Source organism: Physeter macrocephalus, chromosome 7 (assembly GCF_002837175.3).
Source record: "Physeter macrocephalus isolate SW-GA chromosome 7, ASM283717v5, whole genome shotgun sequence".
NCBI lineage: Eukaryota > Metazoa > Chordata > Mammalia > Artiodactyla > Physeteridae > Physeter > Physeter macrocephalus.
In genome coordinates this window covers 68,811,960-68,830,241 of record NC_041220.1, presented here as the reverse complement: position 1 = coordinate 68,830,241, position 18,282 = coordinate 68,811,960, and the positions used below count along the sequence as shown (strand labels likewise).

Here is an 18,282-nt window from a genome sequence, read left to right as displayed (position 1 = left end):
CACACAGTCCCTGGCTGACCGTAGTTTCCAGTGAGCTGTGGGAGAGCATGAAGCAACCCTAACTGGGAAAATGCCCAAGCCTTGGATCCTTGGATGAACGTGAGGCTGACTTGGATGTTTTAGTGAGTACTTACATCTCCTCCAAAAGGAAATAAGGTCGTGGGATTTGGATATCATGCCTATGAAACTTACTAACAGACAGCTCAGAGCTTTGCCTACTTGGATAATTTCCCATCCCATTCCATGCTTTGTTGAAATAATTTTGAAAAGGCAGAACATCACACTTCCAAGGGGAACCTTTTTCTAAAGGGGTTCCTGTTACTGCTATTAATTCAGCTCTGTAATTTTCATCTTACTATGCAATTAACAAAAACTCAATTGAAAGATAACAAAATATGAGCAGAAGTTTCATGAAGAAGATAACTGTGTATATGTGTATATGAGTAGGGGAGTTGGTTTATTCGCTTTTAAATGTGTTCTATATTTTCCTCCATAAATATATATTTCCTTTATAACCAAAAAGCTTAGTTTAAAACAATTTTATTTTGTCATTGGCCAAATGCTATAATACACTATGGAATTTACGCACATTTTTTGTTTGAAAATACTTTACCCATGTAAAGTGTTTCCATGGGTAGTTAATGGAAAGAGCCAAATGTTTTATCAATATTTAGAACATTAAACTTTATTTTTCCAAAGTATTCTTTCGTATTCAAAGTTGTCAGTTGGATCCCAAATTTCTCTGAAGACTCCACTAATTCCATATTCACTTCAAAATCTTTTGTGAAATGCCTTACTCTGTCTTCTTTAAAAAAATTCCAGATTTTATCTGGGTTTCACACCATGTCCTGTCCCCTTAATATACAGGTGTTACTAAATATGCTTGCCTCAATCTCATCATTGTTGATATTATAACCTCCATAAATTTTCTAGCTGACTGGCAAAATTAATTTTTCCTCTGTTTCTGTTTATTCTCCTTTAAATTCATATTACTTACTAATCCTTAAAAAGAAAAAAACAGCCATTATATTTACTGCACAACTATTTTGTGCCAGACACTGTTAAATGCCTTCTCATTTGAGATTGAGACAATTTCAGATGAGGTTCAGAGAGGTTATGTCTCATCCAACTCTGCTGATATTTGATAAAGAAATATGAACTAGGGCTTGGTTCTAAGTTCTATATTCTTTCTACCATATACCACCTGTTTCAACTTTTTTTTAAAGAAACAGACAACAGTGAAGTACTTCTGTGTGTATATTCTTTCTGTATTGGTTTAAGAAGTAGGACATATATGATAAAAATTCCTTGTCTTTGTGATTTTTAAGCATATGCTGAATAAAAATATCCAGAACTGTAATTAAAGTCATGGAGAACAGAGAACACTAATTTTTGAGGGGCCAGAGCAGGAAACAATCATTTAGCTTTGCATTTTTGAAAGTGAATGTAGGTTATGCAATTGCAGAAAGAAAACCTAAGAATGCCTTAAAATTCTGTTCAGTAGAGGGCGCTAGCATAAACAAAATGAGAGTTAACCAAAATGACAGGCATCTCAAGGAATCAAAATGAATTTTAACCAAAGAAACTTCTGTAAAATGATTACTCTAAGTCCCTCTACAGGTTCCCTTCTTACAGTGTGGTTAAACCCGATTTGAAGTGAAGAACAAACATCTGATTTTTAGTTCATTGAGATAGCTACTCAAAATTGGGTAGAAGCAATTTTCCCGTGAGGCCGTGTTAGCCTAGTACCTTTGATATAACGGCCCTCCTATGACTATGACTTCTTGCTATAACATTTTTTTTTTTTTGGTTACCGATGTTTAACGACTATTAAACATTTTAAAAGTGTCTATTTTCACAAGGGTTGTCAGTTAGGCATAGGTTTGGAATAGGTATGAAAGCAAGGTGATTTCAACAGTTTACCTCTCCATGCTTGAGACAACAGTGCTCTACTTGTCTGCGGAAAGACAGGGCGCTCCACCTGTCATTTGGACTAATTTCCCCATGTGGGGAGACCACAACGACTTAGTAATAACTTTCCCATCAAAGGTAAATCTTTTCGGCTTTCCAAAATATACCCAGAGGAAAAAACATATATACCTAGAGAAGTAAAACTATTAGATTTGTATATAAATGACTGTGCCAGATAGTTATTTTCTTCACCTTAATTTAAACATTTTCCACATTAATTTTCCAATTAATTGATTTAGAGGACTTTGGGGGGCTCACTCTGGCCACGATGCTGCTAAGGGCTCCCTTGAGGGACTTATAAAGAAGACTCCCTTGGTCGGTGCAATTCTGGGGGCGACAGGATGCAACGTGCCAGCTGAAGTGCTTCAGGAACGAACAAAGTTTCACATGACACCCAGACGCAGCAGCCTTCAGACAGACCCCCGGGGCACCCACCTGGAAGTCGGCAGTTACAGACCCCCCACAGACGTCAATTAGCTCCGTCATGTCGTAATAGGCATCAAACGTCCAGACACAGCTCTTCAGGTTCAGGTGTTTGTAGAGCTGGATGGTCTTGGGCTCCCGCACGCTGGCATCAAACTGGAAGGGGCGGTCGTAGCCAGGCCCCAGGGCTGTGCTGTCGTGGACCCTGTCGTCCAGGAACCCTGCCTCTGCAGGGGAGGGAGGAGCAAGGAACAGTAACTCAGTCTGTGGACTTGCCCTATGCCCAGGAGCTGGGTAGGGAGAGCAGACACATCCTTGGGACATGAGAGAGCTTTCCCTCCATCTGAGACGATTCGTAGAGCAGCTCAGGGCTCCCAACGCAAGGTTGGTGGGAATGCGAGAGGAGTTTGTAATCTGCCTGTTGTCATGTGCTAAACAGAGTGATAGGGTTCACAGACTCCTGGAAGAGGCTGCAGGAACCAGGGAAGAAAAGGTGAACAGACGAGACCAAAAATGAAGAAGCCAGCGCTCGGTGGCCCTGGTATGTCTCGGAAAAGAAAATACCCTGAAGCTCTGCCTCTCACACCCGGCCAGTCTGGTTCGATGCTTCACAATCAGTTCTTGAAGAAATGGATTTACTATATGCAGAATTTGTTGATGAATTATTATCATTATTTATTTTTGAAAGCACAGTATTTAAGATCAATTTATTTAATGATGAATTGTTATTTTTTAAGACCAATTTTTAAAAAACAGCTTTTATGGAGAGCCAGAAAACAAACATCTGACTACCTCCCCTGCCTCTATGGTTTCTGAACTCTTGGAGAAAAATGTCTTAATTTTGTGTTAATGAGTAAATAGCTCACTAATTATGCTTGACGAAACCTTCCCTGCTACATGCAAAAATCATTGGATCAAATGCTGCCAAGCAACTGAACTGTTCTAAATTAACGAAGACCTTTATGCAGCGGAGAGCTGAATACAGATACAATTTTAGAATATTAGGGTTAAAATTTGTATAGTACCCAAAGCAACTATAGTATTCTGAAAGAGCTGATGCATTTCTTAGAATGTTTGACACCAGCACCCAGCCCTCTGCCCCACAAGGACTAAGGTCTCAATTAACATGTGTTGAATTTAATTGTGTTTAAGTAGGAAGAGGTGCAAACTTTCAGCCTATAAACATGGTATGTTTCTTTCACTAGCTTGCATAGGTGGACCAATTAAACTTTCATCTGCAGCTCAGTGATTTACAAATCATTTACACTCCACTAATTTCTACTGTATACATCACTACCCAAAGTGATGCTTAATGAATATGGAAGAGCACATGAATGCTTTTCTATCTTCCAAAACACTGTTAAATGATTCATCGGGTGCAAAGGGAGGAAATGCACATTGAGTGTGCACTTGCTAAGGTGAATGGAAGTGGACGGGATTCTTTGTAAAATGTCTGCCCTGCTGAACACGGAGATGCGCTACCGCGGCTGTCAGCTCCCTCAGGTCTGCATCAGCTGCAGAGCCCGAGGTTGCACTCTTGCTTGAGCAGTCTGCATTCAAGGGCTGAGAGAGGTGGGGTAGAGAGGTCTGTCCATTGGGGCTGTCCAAGGACAAGCTGGACCGGTGGGCTCTCTCCAGAGCTCCCTGAAGAGGCGTTTCATCGGCTGCACTTCAGGCTGACTTCTCCCTTTGCCCAAACCTGCTTCCTCTCCTTGCCTTTAGGAGATGTGGGTCCCTAAATAAACATCTCACACCCCAAGCTCCACCTCAGCTCCTGCTCCCGGGGAACCATCCTATAACATCTAACATCTGCATGTGAGCTTTCTAAAATGCTGAGATGATGGGATTTTAGGGCACATATTCAAACACGGGAGAAGGAAGGAGCTAACATTTACCAAGACGGGCGCTTTAAAAATGTAGACGCACTTAATCCCCACATTGATTGGTAACAGTTGTTTTCCTCGTGTTACAGATAAGAAAGCAGTTGGCTCACAGCTGTCCAGCTATTTTTGTTCAGTTGTATAAGGAGTAGAAGAGGGACGTTCAACCTGTCAGTTTCATTCCACGCTCCCTGTTTTTTCCTGTTCACTTCACTGTCCGAGCTGCCTCTGTTTGGTTGCTTGCTAAGGAGGAATCCACTAACCATGCAGATTTTGAGGACCAGAAAACATGAAAAGCAGAGTGCACTTAGCCATATCCCTAAGGGTCACTGCACTGGGCTGGGCTGGGCAAACCAGCAGGGGACTCTTCCCTTACCTGAGATGCTTCTCAGGTCACGGGTGGTGACGAGATTGGAGCAGACGTGCTGTTGTCTGTAGATGGACTCAGATAGTAGAAAATGCAAGTTGTGCAACGGCATGGTGGAGATAAGGGGCAGCATTCCATCCTGGTGTGGGATCTGCACTGAAATGTGGATTCTAAGGGAAAAAAATTGGGTAGAAATCAGTGTTTAGGTGCCCGCTATAAGCAGTTAATATGGTACATTTCTTTCTCATAACTCAATTTGTCTTCATCAATGAATTTACCAATTTTTCTTTTCTGAAGCTTTCCATGTAGGATTTCTCTCTGAACATGAGGGTATGATGTGCATGTAGGGTTATTCTCCTCCCTCCTGCCCCCAGGAGATCCTCCAGGCTCAGGACTGACAGCGATCAAGAATCATAGATTTGTGTGTGTGTGTGTGTGTGTGTGCAAGAAAAGATAACATCACAATCACAAATGACTTTATAGCTTTCTTCTGCTTTAAGTGGAAGCTTTGCTTCCTCATGAGCTAAAGCCGAGTGACTGACACAGGTACTGCTGCTCTTCTCTATCACCGTGAGTGTCTGTGGAGGTTGCAGTCACCGCATATATTTTTTTAAAGTATTTGTGCCAAAAAGACATCACTGAGCTCTTGAACACTAAGGCCAGTATCCATACCCAGGAAAAAAGCATACAAATAGTAATAAACCACTATTCATACGGTCTCTCCCCAACTTAAAGAGCCTTCCCTCCCCTCTCTCCCTGCAGTCCAACAAGGCCACCAGGCCTCACTGGCATCAATCTGCAGTAAGCTCTGCCTTGATCTACATCCTTCCACATTTAGGTGCCTCTGTACCAGGAAATCTGTAACTTATTTATACTGGCTGCTATTTCTTGTGTGCTTTCAGACTCTTGTTTATATTGCCTCTCCACTATGAGGGCAAAGGACCATTTCCTTCCCTTCTTTTGTTTCTCCAGAGCCTGTAGTACACAATTCTAAATAAAATATGAGCTTAATAAATATTGGTTAAGACTGCAACACAACAGAACTGTACTTAGGGGCTGCCATTTTTTTCACTGTACAAGTTTAAATTTTCAGCATGTTTATTGAGGGTGCGTTTTGAGTTTTTACAGCTTGCCTCCCAGAAAAAAGACTCACGTTTTAAAGAGGAATCAGAACCTCAGAACATGAACAGGATGGCTCTTTTGCTAGCAAGGGGTCAGTAGTAACCCTGGGCACTTCTGTTATTGCTTTTTAACAAAAATAAATTTCATTCTGTTAGAAAAAAAGAAGGATTTGCATATTCTTGGCTCCATGTTCAAATCTTTTTTTCATGCAAATGAACCCCTTTCTCTGAACTCAGTTGCTCATAAAGGCACACGCATAAATACTACGAGGTTTAATGAATATGTATAACATACACACGTTCTTTTTTTGCATGCAAAAATGAAAGCATCCATTTCCCAACAAAATCATAGTGGCACAGGGAAAAAATAAAAGCACATCTGTCCATTGACTTACAATTTACACAGTGTTATTACTCATTTGCTCACTGGATACTTAGTGAGTGCCTCTTAGCTGTCAAGAAGCACTGTTCTAGGCAGAGGGGATACAAAATAAACAGTCATGTTCTCTGCCATCATCATCTCCTGGGGCGACAAGGAGAGAATGAATAATGATCATGCTCTGAGAGAAGCAGACATGGGTACCAGAAAAGCTGGAAGGAAGAGCTTCCAAATTAAATTGGGGGAAATGATGGAAAAGTTCCTAGGAGAGATGCCATGGGTTAGATAGAGTGGGACAATCGGATTTAACGACGTTGAGTGGAAGGGAGCGGGGGAGAGTTGGAGCCAGGAGTAGCCACACGGCGGAGGCATGCCACCCTAAGACAGTCTGAAGCCCTGGGGAGTTACACATGATTCCCTGTGAGTGGCCTGGCAGGTGAAAATGACAAGGTGAGGGAAATGAGGCTAGGAAGATAGCAAGGGGCCAGAGCTTAGGGGCCCTTCAAAGAATATAAACGTTTTCTGAAGCACTCATCACCACTATTATTTTGCAGAAGCATCACTCATTGATCTGTCCCACCCAGAAAACACAGAAAGCATAGCTGGAGACTCTCTCTGCCATCTCCTCGCGGAAGGCACCACCTGCCTGACCTGTTGGGATGCTCCTTGTGTTTGACGTCCAGGTATTTCAAGGTCGCGATGAAGGACTGAGCCTGGAAACCTCGGGCTGTCCCCGCCACCACTGGGGTGTGGCAGATCGCACTGTCTGTTCCGATGGTGACAATGTTGCTCCTTAAGGGGGTCCCCACGTGGCCCACCTTGTCCACAGCCTTGGCCACACAACGTACATGGAACCTCCGGCTGAAGTAAATGCTGTCCAGGACCTACCAGGAAGAATAAAGCACCTCAGACGTGTACACTACTTCAGCAGCTCGTCACACTGTACTTTCTGGATGATATGCCACACCAATTCTTGGTACAAGGGAATCTGTGACGACTATCGTCGACTGAAAAAAAATGCACAGCCTAAAAGTTGAGAGTTATGTTTTATTCGGCGGGCCAAACTGAGGACTTAAGCCCGAGACACAGCATCTCAGAAAATTCTGAGAGACCTGCTCCTACGGGGCAAAGGGGGGTGGGGGGAGCCAGGATATAGAGGAGTTTTTGCAACAAAAGACCAGTAGTCCAAACATCAAAAGATTACTCTTAAGTAAAGAAAACCAGATACCTCAAGTTAAGGAATTGAGCACTTTCCTATGTATGGGAAGATGCAAGAGTTTAGGCTCACTGAAATCATTCCTTTGATATGCACCTCAGCTGTCTGGGGCCAGTATCCTGCGTTTTCTCAACCCGAGTCTCCTCAGGGTGCACCATCGGCTATAGTGGCTGATGGCTGCAACATCCTTTGTTTACTGACATGGCAGGCAGCATTCTTAGTCCCCACCATCCCCCATCCATCCCTCCATCTGTCCATTTATCTATCTATCCATTGATCTAGCCATCCATCCATTCATTTACCACATAAGTACTGACTTTCTACCAGGAGCCAGGCACCAGGGACAGAGCAGTGAGTACGTAGAGCCTAAGGTGGTAAGTTAGGTAACTAGCAAGTTGACAGATGCGGAGCAAAAGCCCAGAGATGACTAGTTCCCTGTGACAGTTATTCTCTTTATATATTAGGTTCAGCATAAGAACCACTTAACTGGTTTTCAGCACTTCCAGCAAGACTGGCTGCCTCCAAGTCACTTTCGCTGAGGGCATGGTATCAGGATACAGAGGAAAGATACTTCTTTTCTAGGAGTTCTTAGTTTTCTTTCCTCCCTAATTCTATTCCCTCCCTCACCTCCCACTTAATTACTACACACGTTGCAAGGGTTACAATAACATGCAGACTTGAAGTTGAGAACTTGGCCTCTGATACCTACTGGCCTTTTTAAAAAAATAATAACTTTATTATTTTTTTAACTTTTTATTTTATATTGGAGTATAGTTGATTAACGATGTTGTGTTAGTTTCAGGTGTACAGCAAAGTGATTCAGTTATACATATACATATATCTGTTCTCTTTCAAATTCTTTTCCCATGTAGGTTGTTACATAATATTGCGCACCTACTGGCCTTTGAAAGTCTTTCTACAGATTCTCTCATGCTCCCAGACATACAGAATCCATAAGAGTGCTTAACCCAATGTATGCAGAGGCAACATAGGTCACCAAAACTCTACAGGTTATGAGTGCATAGACGTAGGGAAATACATAACAAGAAAAACGAATTAGTAGTTCTGTGTGCCATAGACCTCCCACGAAGCAATCAAACAAACTTATAAATTCTACTCATGGAAACAATTTTCACTGAAGTCCATTAAAAATTAAAAATGGAAGATTTTTCCATTAAAATGTTTTAATTAGCTGCCAACACTTTATTTATTTATTTATACATGGACTTCGTTCAGAAGGGATTTGAGGCATCTTACAAAAATGCATACAATACAATGGTATTAAATAAATAATTGAAGAAATGAAGATAGAGCAAAGGAAACAGGGGTAAAAGTATTAGTCACCAATTCGTTGCAAGAAGGAAAACTGAAACATGAAGTAAAATCATAAACTTGGTACCTGTTACAAATGTATATTTGGCTCAAATCAGATGAAACCCCTTCATGGTTTTGTTGAACAGAGAATTAGATACTTATGAAACAATACGCTGTCTTGCCATTTACATTTTTAATAATAATAAAAAAGATAATTTAAATTCAAACTAGGTTATATTGCAAAAGAATGAATATTCTGGCCTTTCTGATTAAGCTGTGCCAAAGACAATGGACATGAAGGACCTGCTTTATCCAAAGCCTCCTGTGTACATCTAACAGCTCTCCTCCACTAGGGCCCCATCCACACGAGGCACTTCTTAAAGTGAGAACAAACTGTGGGTTTGTAGGGAAAAATCTAGAGAAACTCAGTCTGAAAGAAATTTCTGATTTCCAAACTTATTAATGGCACTCATTTCAGCCAAAAATTATTGAACGCTTACTATGTGCCAGATACTCTACGGAGCCTGACTCTCCACTGCTTACAGCTCTTCCTCTGAAGAACTTCATTGGTGTGAGGAACAGCGTCAGAGTAATGGACTGTTTCCTGAGGCCGGGAGAACCACCACTGGTCACTGCTCTCTGATGGTGGCAGGCGTGTGGGTCTGGCCCCCTAACTCGCTGAGGACAGCAACTGCATTTGGAACCTCTTTTCATGTCCTCTCACAGGGCTTTGAAAAATGCTGATCACTTAGCAAGCATCCTCTCATTTTGTTTAATAACTGGTCCCTACTATGTGCCATCAATGTGGTGGCTATTTTGGGATTGATATACAAGTGTGGGAGAACCCTCGGTCCATGTCCTTACGGAGTTTATACCCTACTCCTTACTGAATGGTTTAAGAGATATGAAAAGAACAGTAATCCTTAATTGTACATACCTGGGATCTTTGACTTACTTCATTTATAGATCACTTTTATTTTTTATTTATTTTTAATTTAAAAAAAATTTTTGAATTTATTTTTTTATACAGCAGGTTCTTATTAGTCATCAGTTTTATACATATCAGTGTATACATGTCAATCCCAATCGCCCAATTCAGCACACCCCCACCCCCATCCCCCACTGCTTTCCCCCCTTGGTGTGTTCATATGTTAGTTCTCTACATCTGTGTCTCAATTCCTGCTCTGCAAACTGGTTCATCTGTACCATTTTTCTAGGTTCCACCTATATGCGTTAATATACGATACTTGTTTTTCTCTTTCTGACTTACTTCACTCTGTATGACAGTCTCTAGATCCATCCACGTCTCAACAAATGACCCAATTTAGTTCCTTTTTGTGGCTGAGTAATATTCCATTGTATATATGTACATGCACATATATATATGTACATCTTCTTTATCCATTCGTCTGTCGATGGGCATTTAGGTTGATTCCATGACCTGGCTATTCTAAATAGTGCTGCAATGAACACTGGAGTGCATGTGTCTTTTTGAATTATGGTTTTCTCTGGGTATATGCCCAGTAGTGGGATTGCTGGATCATATGGTAATTCTATTTTTAGTTTTTTAAGGACCCTCCATACTGTTCTCCATAGTGGCTGTATCAATTTACATTCCCACCAACAGTGCAAGAGGGTTCCCTTTTCTCCACACCCTCTCCAATATAGATCACTTTTATATATCTGATGTGTCAATGACCTTGTCAAGTGGATTAAGTGGACTTGGTATTTTGTAGATAGGAAACTGAGACTCAGCAGGTTAAGTGAACTCGTAACATCACACAGTTAAGAACAGACAGAATCAAGGTTTGTAAACAGGTTGTCTGAGTATCAGCCTAGCTCTCTTTCTACTACACTATATTACCTTTCCTTATATGTAAGAATAAAAAGATTGTGTGTGTACTCTGGGTACCTGCTTATTTGTTTATTTTATACCAAATGCCATGCAGGGACCTTAAGAAATTTGATAGAGTTGGAGTAACAGAGAGAAACGCCAGGTCTCTCCCTCCGCAAACAGACCTACCATGTGGTTGACACTGGTGAATGGAGTGTTGTCAGTGATGGTCTCAAAGGGAGACCGGGCCCCGTTGCCATCAGTGGGGGTGGCCACTTCCCAGCTGAACTGCACGGACGTCTGGTTGACGCCAGCCTCACTGCAGCGCTCCTTCATGATGGCATACTTGGGGAAATGGGGGTCGCAGGGGGTGACACAGACCAGCGGGTAGCCCGGGGAGGGGGATTTCTTGACTCCCTCCTTGGTAACCTCTTCCACATGGTCATAGTCAGCAAGTGTGACAACCTGCAAAGGAGCAACAAAGCTTCAGCCCGGGACGTGGTATCAGGAAGGTCAAAGAACTAAGGCTCCCTCCCCTAGAGATTCAGGAGATCACTTAACTCCTAGGGATTCTTTAAAATATAGCAGAAGTTTTAACAATGCTTGGTCAGGCATCCCTAAAAGATACTGCAGATCTTTAATGGTGGAGAACATCTTCCTCCCCCATGAGCTAAAAGCTTTATTATCTTATTGGTCTCATTCCTAATTCAGAGCCCTATCACTCATGTGAAAAATACTCTCCCCTCCCCCCATACACAGTAACCAAAACTATATCATAAACGGCAGTTACTGGTTTAAAGTTGCATTAAACTGTTAATGGTATGCAGCAGCACATTTGGCATAACAGGAGTAAATAAAGGTCGTAAATTTCTTCCATGGTCAAAGAAGAGACACATTTTGAAATGATCCTTTTACTCTATGAGACTAGAGTAAGTAACCTCGAGGGAGGTTAGAAGACTTATTAAGACCAGCTCATTAATCATGGGTTAAATTCTTGGCAACCTCTATTCATTTTCCTCCTAACTGTGAAGTCGGTGCATTCATTCTCTTCATCCCCAAACTGGGAAACATGGTGGTACCTTTCTGCAGATACTTAATTCTATGCATGTGGCGAGTATGTAGGATAATAGATATGGGGTAATATTCCTTTTTTACTGTTCTAGGTCCCACCAAAGAAATGCACCTTCTGTCTTTATCAGACTAAGGTCTCAGTATGGTTTGGTCTCACTCTTATGTCAAAACAAGGTTTCTCATCCTTGGCACTATTGACATTTGAGCCAGATAATTCCTTGCTGTTGGCGTTGTCCTGTGTATTGTCGGATGTTTAGCAGCTTCCCTGACTTCCACCCACTAGATGCTAAGAGCACCTAGTGTGACAGTCAGGACAACCACAGATGTCACCAGACATTGCCAAGTGTTCCCCAGAGGTGATGGGAGTGAGGGATTTGGGGGAAAGGACAAGAGTCCTCGCTCTTGGTTGAAAATCACTGTGTTACAGGGAGGGGAAAGGGTAAGCTGGGATGAAGTGAGAGAGTAGCAGTGACATATATACACTACCCAATGTACGATAGATAGCCAATGGGAAGCAGCCGCATGGCACAGGGAGATCAGCTAGGTGGTTTGTGACCACCCAGAGGGGTGGGATAGGGAGGGTGCGAGGGAGGGAGACGCAAGAGGGAGGGGATACGGGGATATATGTATACGTACAGCTGATTCACTTTGTTATACAGCAGAAACTAACACACCATTGTAAAGCAATTATACTCTAATAAAGATGTTAAACCAAAAAAAAGAAAAGAAAATCACTGTGTTAGAAAAATGAAGACGTGCAGCATTGGAAGTCCTGCTTCTCTCAAGTTCTTATCTAATTACTAGGACATAAGCAACGATCCTTTGGGTCGAGAGACTCACAATGGGTGGTGCTGGCAGGATGAGGCTCCCTGACACCTCCTGGTCTAGAATCGTCACTGTGGCAGTGGTCATATCACCAAGAACAGCTTCCACTGGGTCATCCGGGCCAAGGACTAGGGAGAACGATTCATGCCACTCCCGGTCTTCATTGGACAGGATCTCAACTTTAAAGAAGATATGATCCACACCTTCGCCAAGGACAGAACAAAGAGGGCAAAGGTCCTCATTAGTGACCCACTTAAGACAGTGCAGGTTGGTACTGCTGAGGCTTTATGTTGAACTATGCCCTTTCCTTTCAGAGGTGTCCTATCAACGTAGTGGCTGCTTATCACGTTAGCCTCATCTCAAGTGAGAGATCTGTTTTCCTGGCCAAATTCCACCTGTGGTGGAGGCTCAGTACTGCAGATTTACTATGCAACACCATATGAGGATTAATGGCCCCTGCCTGACACTAGCTGGTGGTTATAAAAATCTGTGATCCAAAATACACTCCACCCTGGCTATGAGGTTTTTTGCCTAACTTTTCTTTCCCCTTTACATTTAGGCATGAGCCCCTGTGTGGCTGAGTGCTTGCATACCATCCTTCAAAGCTGTCTCCTGGGGACCGATAGCTCAAGGGCTACCTACCAGGCCATTTCTGCAGAGACAATAACGCGAAGGTTCGGCAGCCTGGAATGGGGAGGGTTAGAGCTCAGAAACCCCCTTCCTTTTCTGTAAAGTGATTCTCTGAAGGTGCAGATACCTCGGGCAGTAGTCAAGGTGCCCTTCTTCCTCTCCTATAGACATCTGGGCTAGGTTACTTCTAAGACCTCCCTCTCCCCCAGATGCTTATGCAGAAAAGGAAAAAGCTAAGACACTTGGAAGAGAGGTCCTTGTGAGGATGTGGAGGAAGGGCACCTACCTTCCCTGTAAACACGAACCAGACGCACATGGGATGTAGCCGAAAGCCCTCTGAAGCTCCAGTGGGTGACAGGGACATACAGGGACCGCCCCCCCCCCCATTTCCAAGGGAGTCATTTTCTCCCTCCACTTGCCAAGACATCTCTGAAAAGGCCTTCTATCACTTTTGCCCAATTCTGGCTACATCACAAATGGTGCCAGGCTCTATAACAGCCTTTTCACCTTATACTGCTCCAGAAAGTTCTGGGAAAAAGCCAAGCATACAATTCAACTCCTCCTCTGTCTCATTCCTTCCATTAAATAAATACATCAGACAGTTAAACAGCTGGTTGTGACCTGAATCCCTCCTTCTTCCCTGACTCATCTTCACAGCATCTCCTAGTAGATGTCAAACCACTTGAGCATGGAGATTGTGACTTCTAGGTTTAGTAATCCCCGAGGGGCCCAGCACAGTGGTTTGTACGATTGTTTGCTGAATGACGGCATCATGTATATATATATATATATATATATATATATATATAATTTTTTTTTTTAAGACGTTGGGCGTAGGAGTTTATTAATTTATTTATTTAGTTTTGCTGTGTTGGGTCTTCGTTTCTGTGCGAGGGCTTTCTCTAGTTGCGGCAAGCGGGGGCCACTCTTCATCGCGGCACGCGGGCCTCTCACTATCGCGGCCTCTCTTGCTGCGGAGCACAGGCTCAGTAGTCGTGGCTCACGGGCCTAGTTGCTCCACGGCATGTGGGATCCCCCCAGACCAGGGCTCGAACCTGTGTCCCCTGCATCGGCAGGCGGACTCTCAACCACTGCACCACCAGGGAAGCCCATCATGTATATTTTTTAAAAATCAAGTGCTCCCATTGCTCAACCAAATCATAGGCTAACAACAGCAGCAACAAAAAATCCTTTTGGGGCTTCCTTGGTGGCGCAGTGGGTGGGAGTCCGCCTGCCGATGCAGGGGACATGGGTTCGTGCCCCAGTCCGGGAAGATCCCACATGCAGCGGAGCGGCTGGGCCCGTGAGCCATGGCCGCTGAGCCTGCGCGTCCGGAGCCTGTGCTCCGCAACGGGAGACGCAACAGTGAGAGGCCGCGTACCGTGAAAAAAAAAAAAAAATCCCTTTGAATGAGCCAAAATGCCTAGGATGTTCTGCAGTAAAGCATTTCTTTGGCCTTTTTCTTTCTTTACCATGCCATTTTTACTAATTAGAAAATTTAAAGACTCCCACAATCTCAAATGTGTGCTTAATAAGTACTTCATGCTGTTGGAAATACTGTTTCTCTCTTTCATTTTTCTGCTCATTCCTTTCTTCAACTATAAGATATTTGCCTCTCTCTTAAGTAAAACCTACAGATTGGGATTGGCATTCAATTACCAGGACTGAACTTTAAGATTCGGCTCTTTGGGTAATAATCCACACCAGACTGGGCCGACCCATCCCGTGTGCTACAGCGAATCTTGGACGTCCTGTTCTGATCCCCTCTGCGGATCACCTTGATGTTCAGAATGGCCGTGGCATCTGGCCCCGAGGGTTCCCGGACTTGGTATGCAGCTTCTTCAAACTCAATGGTGGGAGCTTAAGGAAACAAGGTTAGGAAAACAAGAGCAAGTTGGAAAAGTGACAAAGAATTCCACCTCCCAAGAAAACACCTTCTAATGGCAAGAGGGAATTTTTCACATTAGTTAACAATACAAAGGCAAAATAGCTTGCAGTCAATAAAAATCAATCAGTATTTACCCCTAGGCAATACTTTGGAAAAGGGAATTTATCTGTGATTCTGCAGGAGTTGTTTCTCACATATTTCTTATTAAAAACAATATAGTGGAAGAAATATTTTTAAGCAGTTTGAAATGCATGATGTCCGACTTTCCATCTAGGCATTATAGCTCACAGCATGTTTTTAAATCTGCACAATTTATCAAGGGACAGAGACACATTTAAGCCCTGGATAAATATCTATCGACTCATTGTATGAACCAACTCCTTTTCATTTATGAGATACGAATTTCATTTATATACTGCTTAAATGTACCAAATCTCTCTCTCATCTCTGATCTTTTGGATCCTCCCTCCCAGTGCTCTCAGCTCCCCAACGCTTAGCTTTTCCTAACTTCTCACAGGTTATTTAGTTAAGGATGAGTAGTTAGAGCGACTGGCTACAACAATAATTCAGGAACACAAGATTTCCTAACACAATCTGATTTGAGGTACTATCCTCATTGCTATGAAACGATTAATTGTTGATTTTTTTAAAAAAAATCAAACTATGCCTTCTTTTGTATTATATTCTCATGAGGAAGGACAACGTGGTAGTGGTGGAGAGAGTGGGATAAGAAGATGGAAAAATTGGGAGCAATTACAAATCTTATACCTTATATAGACTCTTTCAGAAATTTCTGATGTCTCTATGTTCACTTCCCTCTTTCTCTCTCAGAAAATCAGTTCTTTCTAATTGTAGGAGATACGCTTCATTTTAGACTTCATAGTTGTTACTGTGTACGCTCTTTGAAATTGAGATGTGTCACTGTAACAGAGTGTGAACTTGTTACTTCTCTGAGCTTCAGTCATTGGGTTTTCTGTGTGAACAGGAGAGGTTCACTTTTTCTGTGTGAACAGAAGATGTTCAGGATTTGAACCTGAGTGTCCTTGGGTAAAGGGCTAATTCAACTTCAAGGCTGGCTTTTTGCTTTTTTCCCAATGTCCAAGTTAGTCCCTATTTTAATATTAGAAACCCTAAGAGTCTCACTGACTCTTGCGTAGATTCTAGAATCTGATAAAATAAGGTCTACATGCACTTTTTTTGCTTACAGCTGTGTAACTAGAACGTAAATTATATAACTTTGCTGAGGTTCAATTTCTTTACCTATAATATAGGGATAATAACACCTACACCTCAAGGGGCTACTGTCAGAATGAAATGAAATGAAATAGTATAATATGCTTAGAATGGTTCTTAGTATACAGTCAATATTCAATAAAAACAGCTGTTACTATTTGTAGTTTTATTGTCCATTTATTAAAATACCTATTTTAATAAAACAATTATGTCCCTATTTGAAACAGATTTTGTTTTCTTTGGTGCCTGGGTCACTCTTTGCTGACACCTGACTAAAGAATTTAAGTTTTTTTAGGTTAGTAGGCCAAATCAATTAGAGAGAAGAAAACTGAGAAATTAGACTTTTCCAGAAAGGTGGCAGTGTTTTAAATCAGTTCATTGGATTCAACTGATTCTGATTGTATTTCCAATCCTGCTCTTGAATTGCAGTGACTTAAACAGTTTTTATTCTCTGTCTTAGCGCCTCAGTCCTAGCGTTTAACCATACTCGTTCCCTATCTCTTGGTGATGTGGTAGAGAACAATGTGATTTAAAATACTGGAGCTCTGTAGACGGTGATCATTTGCTGCCAACATTTTATATAAATACTCTAAGACTGTTATCAGTAGACACTTTGATAGTGCTTTCATTTTTCAAAACACCTATAATTATGTTATTGGTAAAACATCAGTTCATGTCCCATCAACCTAAGAGTAACTAAAGGCAATTTCTTTCATTACCATCTTCATCATTGGATATGGTGATGGTGGCCATGTTATTCTTTCCAACTCTGGCTCCACTCCAGTGGTTCCCAAGAGGATGGCCAAGGTAGACCCTGAACTGTTCCTCAGGCTCAAACATGGAGTCATCGTGGATATAGACAGTACAGTTCTTCATCTAGAGCCAAGGGCACAAGAAAAAGATTAAAATTTGCAGTGAGATATCAATAATTTGCTTGGCTTTCTCTAGAAAATGATTTTTCTTCTTTGTAGCATCAAAAAGTTCAACACAGATTCAAAAATATCCCAACCTTTTCATTTATAAAATAGAATGTTTAACAGTTCATGCCTGAGTGGACCTACCTATATGTGGAGACTTGTATTAAACATTCCAAACGATTTTGAATTATTGGTCATGAGTTATGAAAAACAATAAAATGAATCACTAAAAAGCATCTGTAGAACATTTGTGTGCTTTCACACATTTTGCCTGGGCTCATCTGTACCTTTGTACATGTTATGATAGGTAGATTTCTGATGGTGAGGGTTTAACATATGGATTAGACTTCCTGGAGAGTTGAATGATATTCCTTTTCCTTTGTGAAAATTGAAGAATCTTATAAGGAACTCAGAAAGCCTTCCTGTTAGGCTAAAGACACCTTTAAAAGCTACAGAACTCTCAAATGTGTTGCCGAATGGTGGCTCATCTGAAAACTGCTGAGAATTGAATGTCTGAGAACACAGTCTAAATCCCTGTTGGATGGAAAGAAATCAAGCGCTTCCCAAACTGAATATGCTCTACTGAGGACTTGTCTTCTTGGCAAAAAGTAAAATAAGGTCACAACATTTTAGATAACAGAGCAGCCTCGATTGTAGAGTCGTGTGATATGGAGTGTGATTATTTTTAGTTGGACCATTTTAAATTCATTATACTACCATATTGCAAAGGATATGTGGATATAGAGGTTTCACTGTCATAGTTCCTAAGTCATACTAAATGGAGGGAGAACATCTCTGTGAACATTTACCTGTGGCTTGCTGACCTGGTTTTAAGTCCCTAAAGAATGTTCCCTCTTTTATCCCTACCACATCTTTCTTACAATAAGAATTTCTTTATGGAAAGCATGAATCTAGTATTGACTCTTCGGTATATCTTAAAAAATAAGACATTCTAGTGAATGACAAGTTCCAAAGACATATTGCTTAGCATGACAAAGAAGATGAAGGTTCCAAAATGTGCTTACGAATGAGAGATTGCCATGTGGGTAACATCTAGACTATTAAGCTGTATTTTCTTTATAATTTTATTTAATTACAAACTGCCTCTTGGATAGGCAGAGAATCCTCTTCTGAACTTAAAACAAATACAGACATGCAGACTCAAAGCTGAAGATTGTATTTATAGTATTTATATGTGTTTTAAATACATATT

At 41.7% G+C, this 18,282-nt stretch overlaps 1 protein-coding gene across 10 annotated transcripts in view; it reads right to left on the bottom strand.

Annotated features, from left to right (window-relative positions):
• FRAS1 (Fraser extracellular matrix complex subunit 1) overlaps positions 1–18,282 on the bottom strand; it is a 474,502-nt gene that overhangs the window by 22,830 nt on the left and 433,390 nt on the right. For 9 of the 10 annotated variants that reach the window (XM_024115434.2, XM_028491960.1, XM_028491963.1 and 6 more), the window contains 7 exons: positions 16,872–17,028; positions 14,691–14,891; positions 12,417–12,604; positions 10,695–10,970; positions 6,793–7,025; positions 4,651–4,811; positions 2,407–2,621 (listed from right to left, as the gene is read on the bottom strand). In XM_024115434.2, coding sequence (XP_023971202.1) covers positions 2,407–2,621; positions 4,651–4,811; positions 6,793–7,025; positions 10,695–10,970; positions 12,417–12,604; positions 14,691–14,891; positions 16,872–17,028 — 1,431 coding nt within the window. Of the gene's footprint in view, positions 1–2,406; positions 2,622–4,650; positions 4,812–5,814; positions 5,912–6,792; positions 7,026–10,694; positions 10,971–12,416; positions 12,605–14,690; positions 14,892–16,871; positions 17,029–18,282 lie in introns of those variants that run through there. The other variant, XM_028491968.1, reaches the window with a different exon arrangement.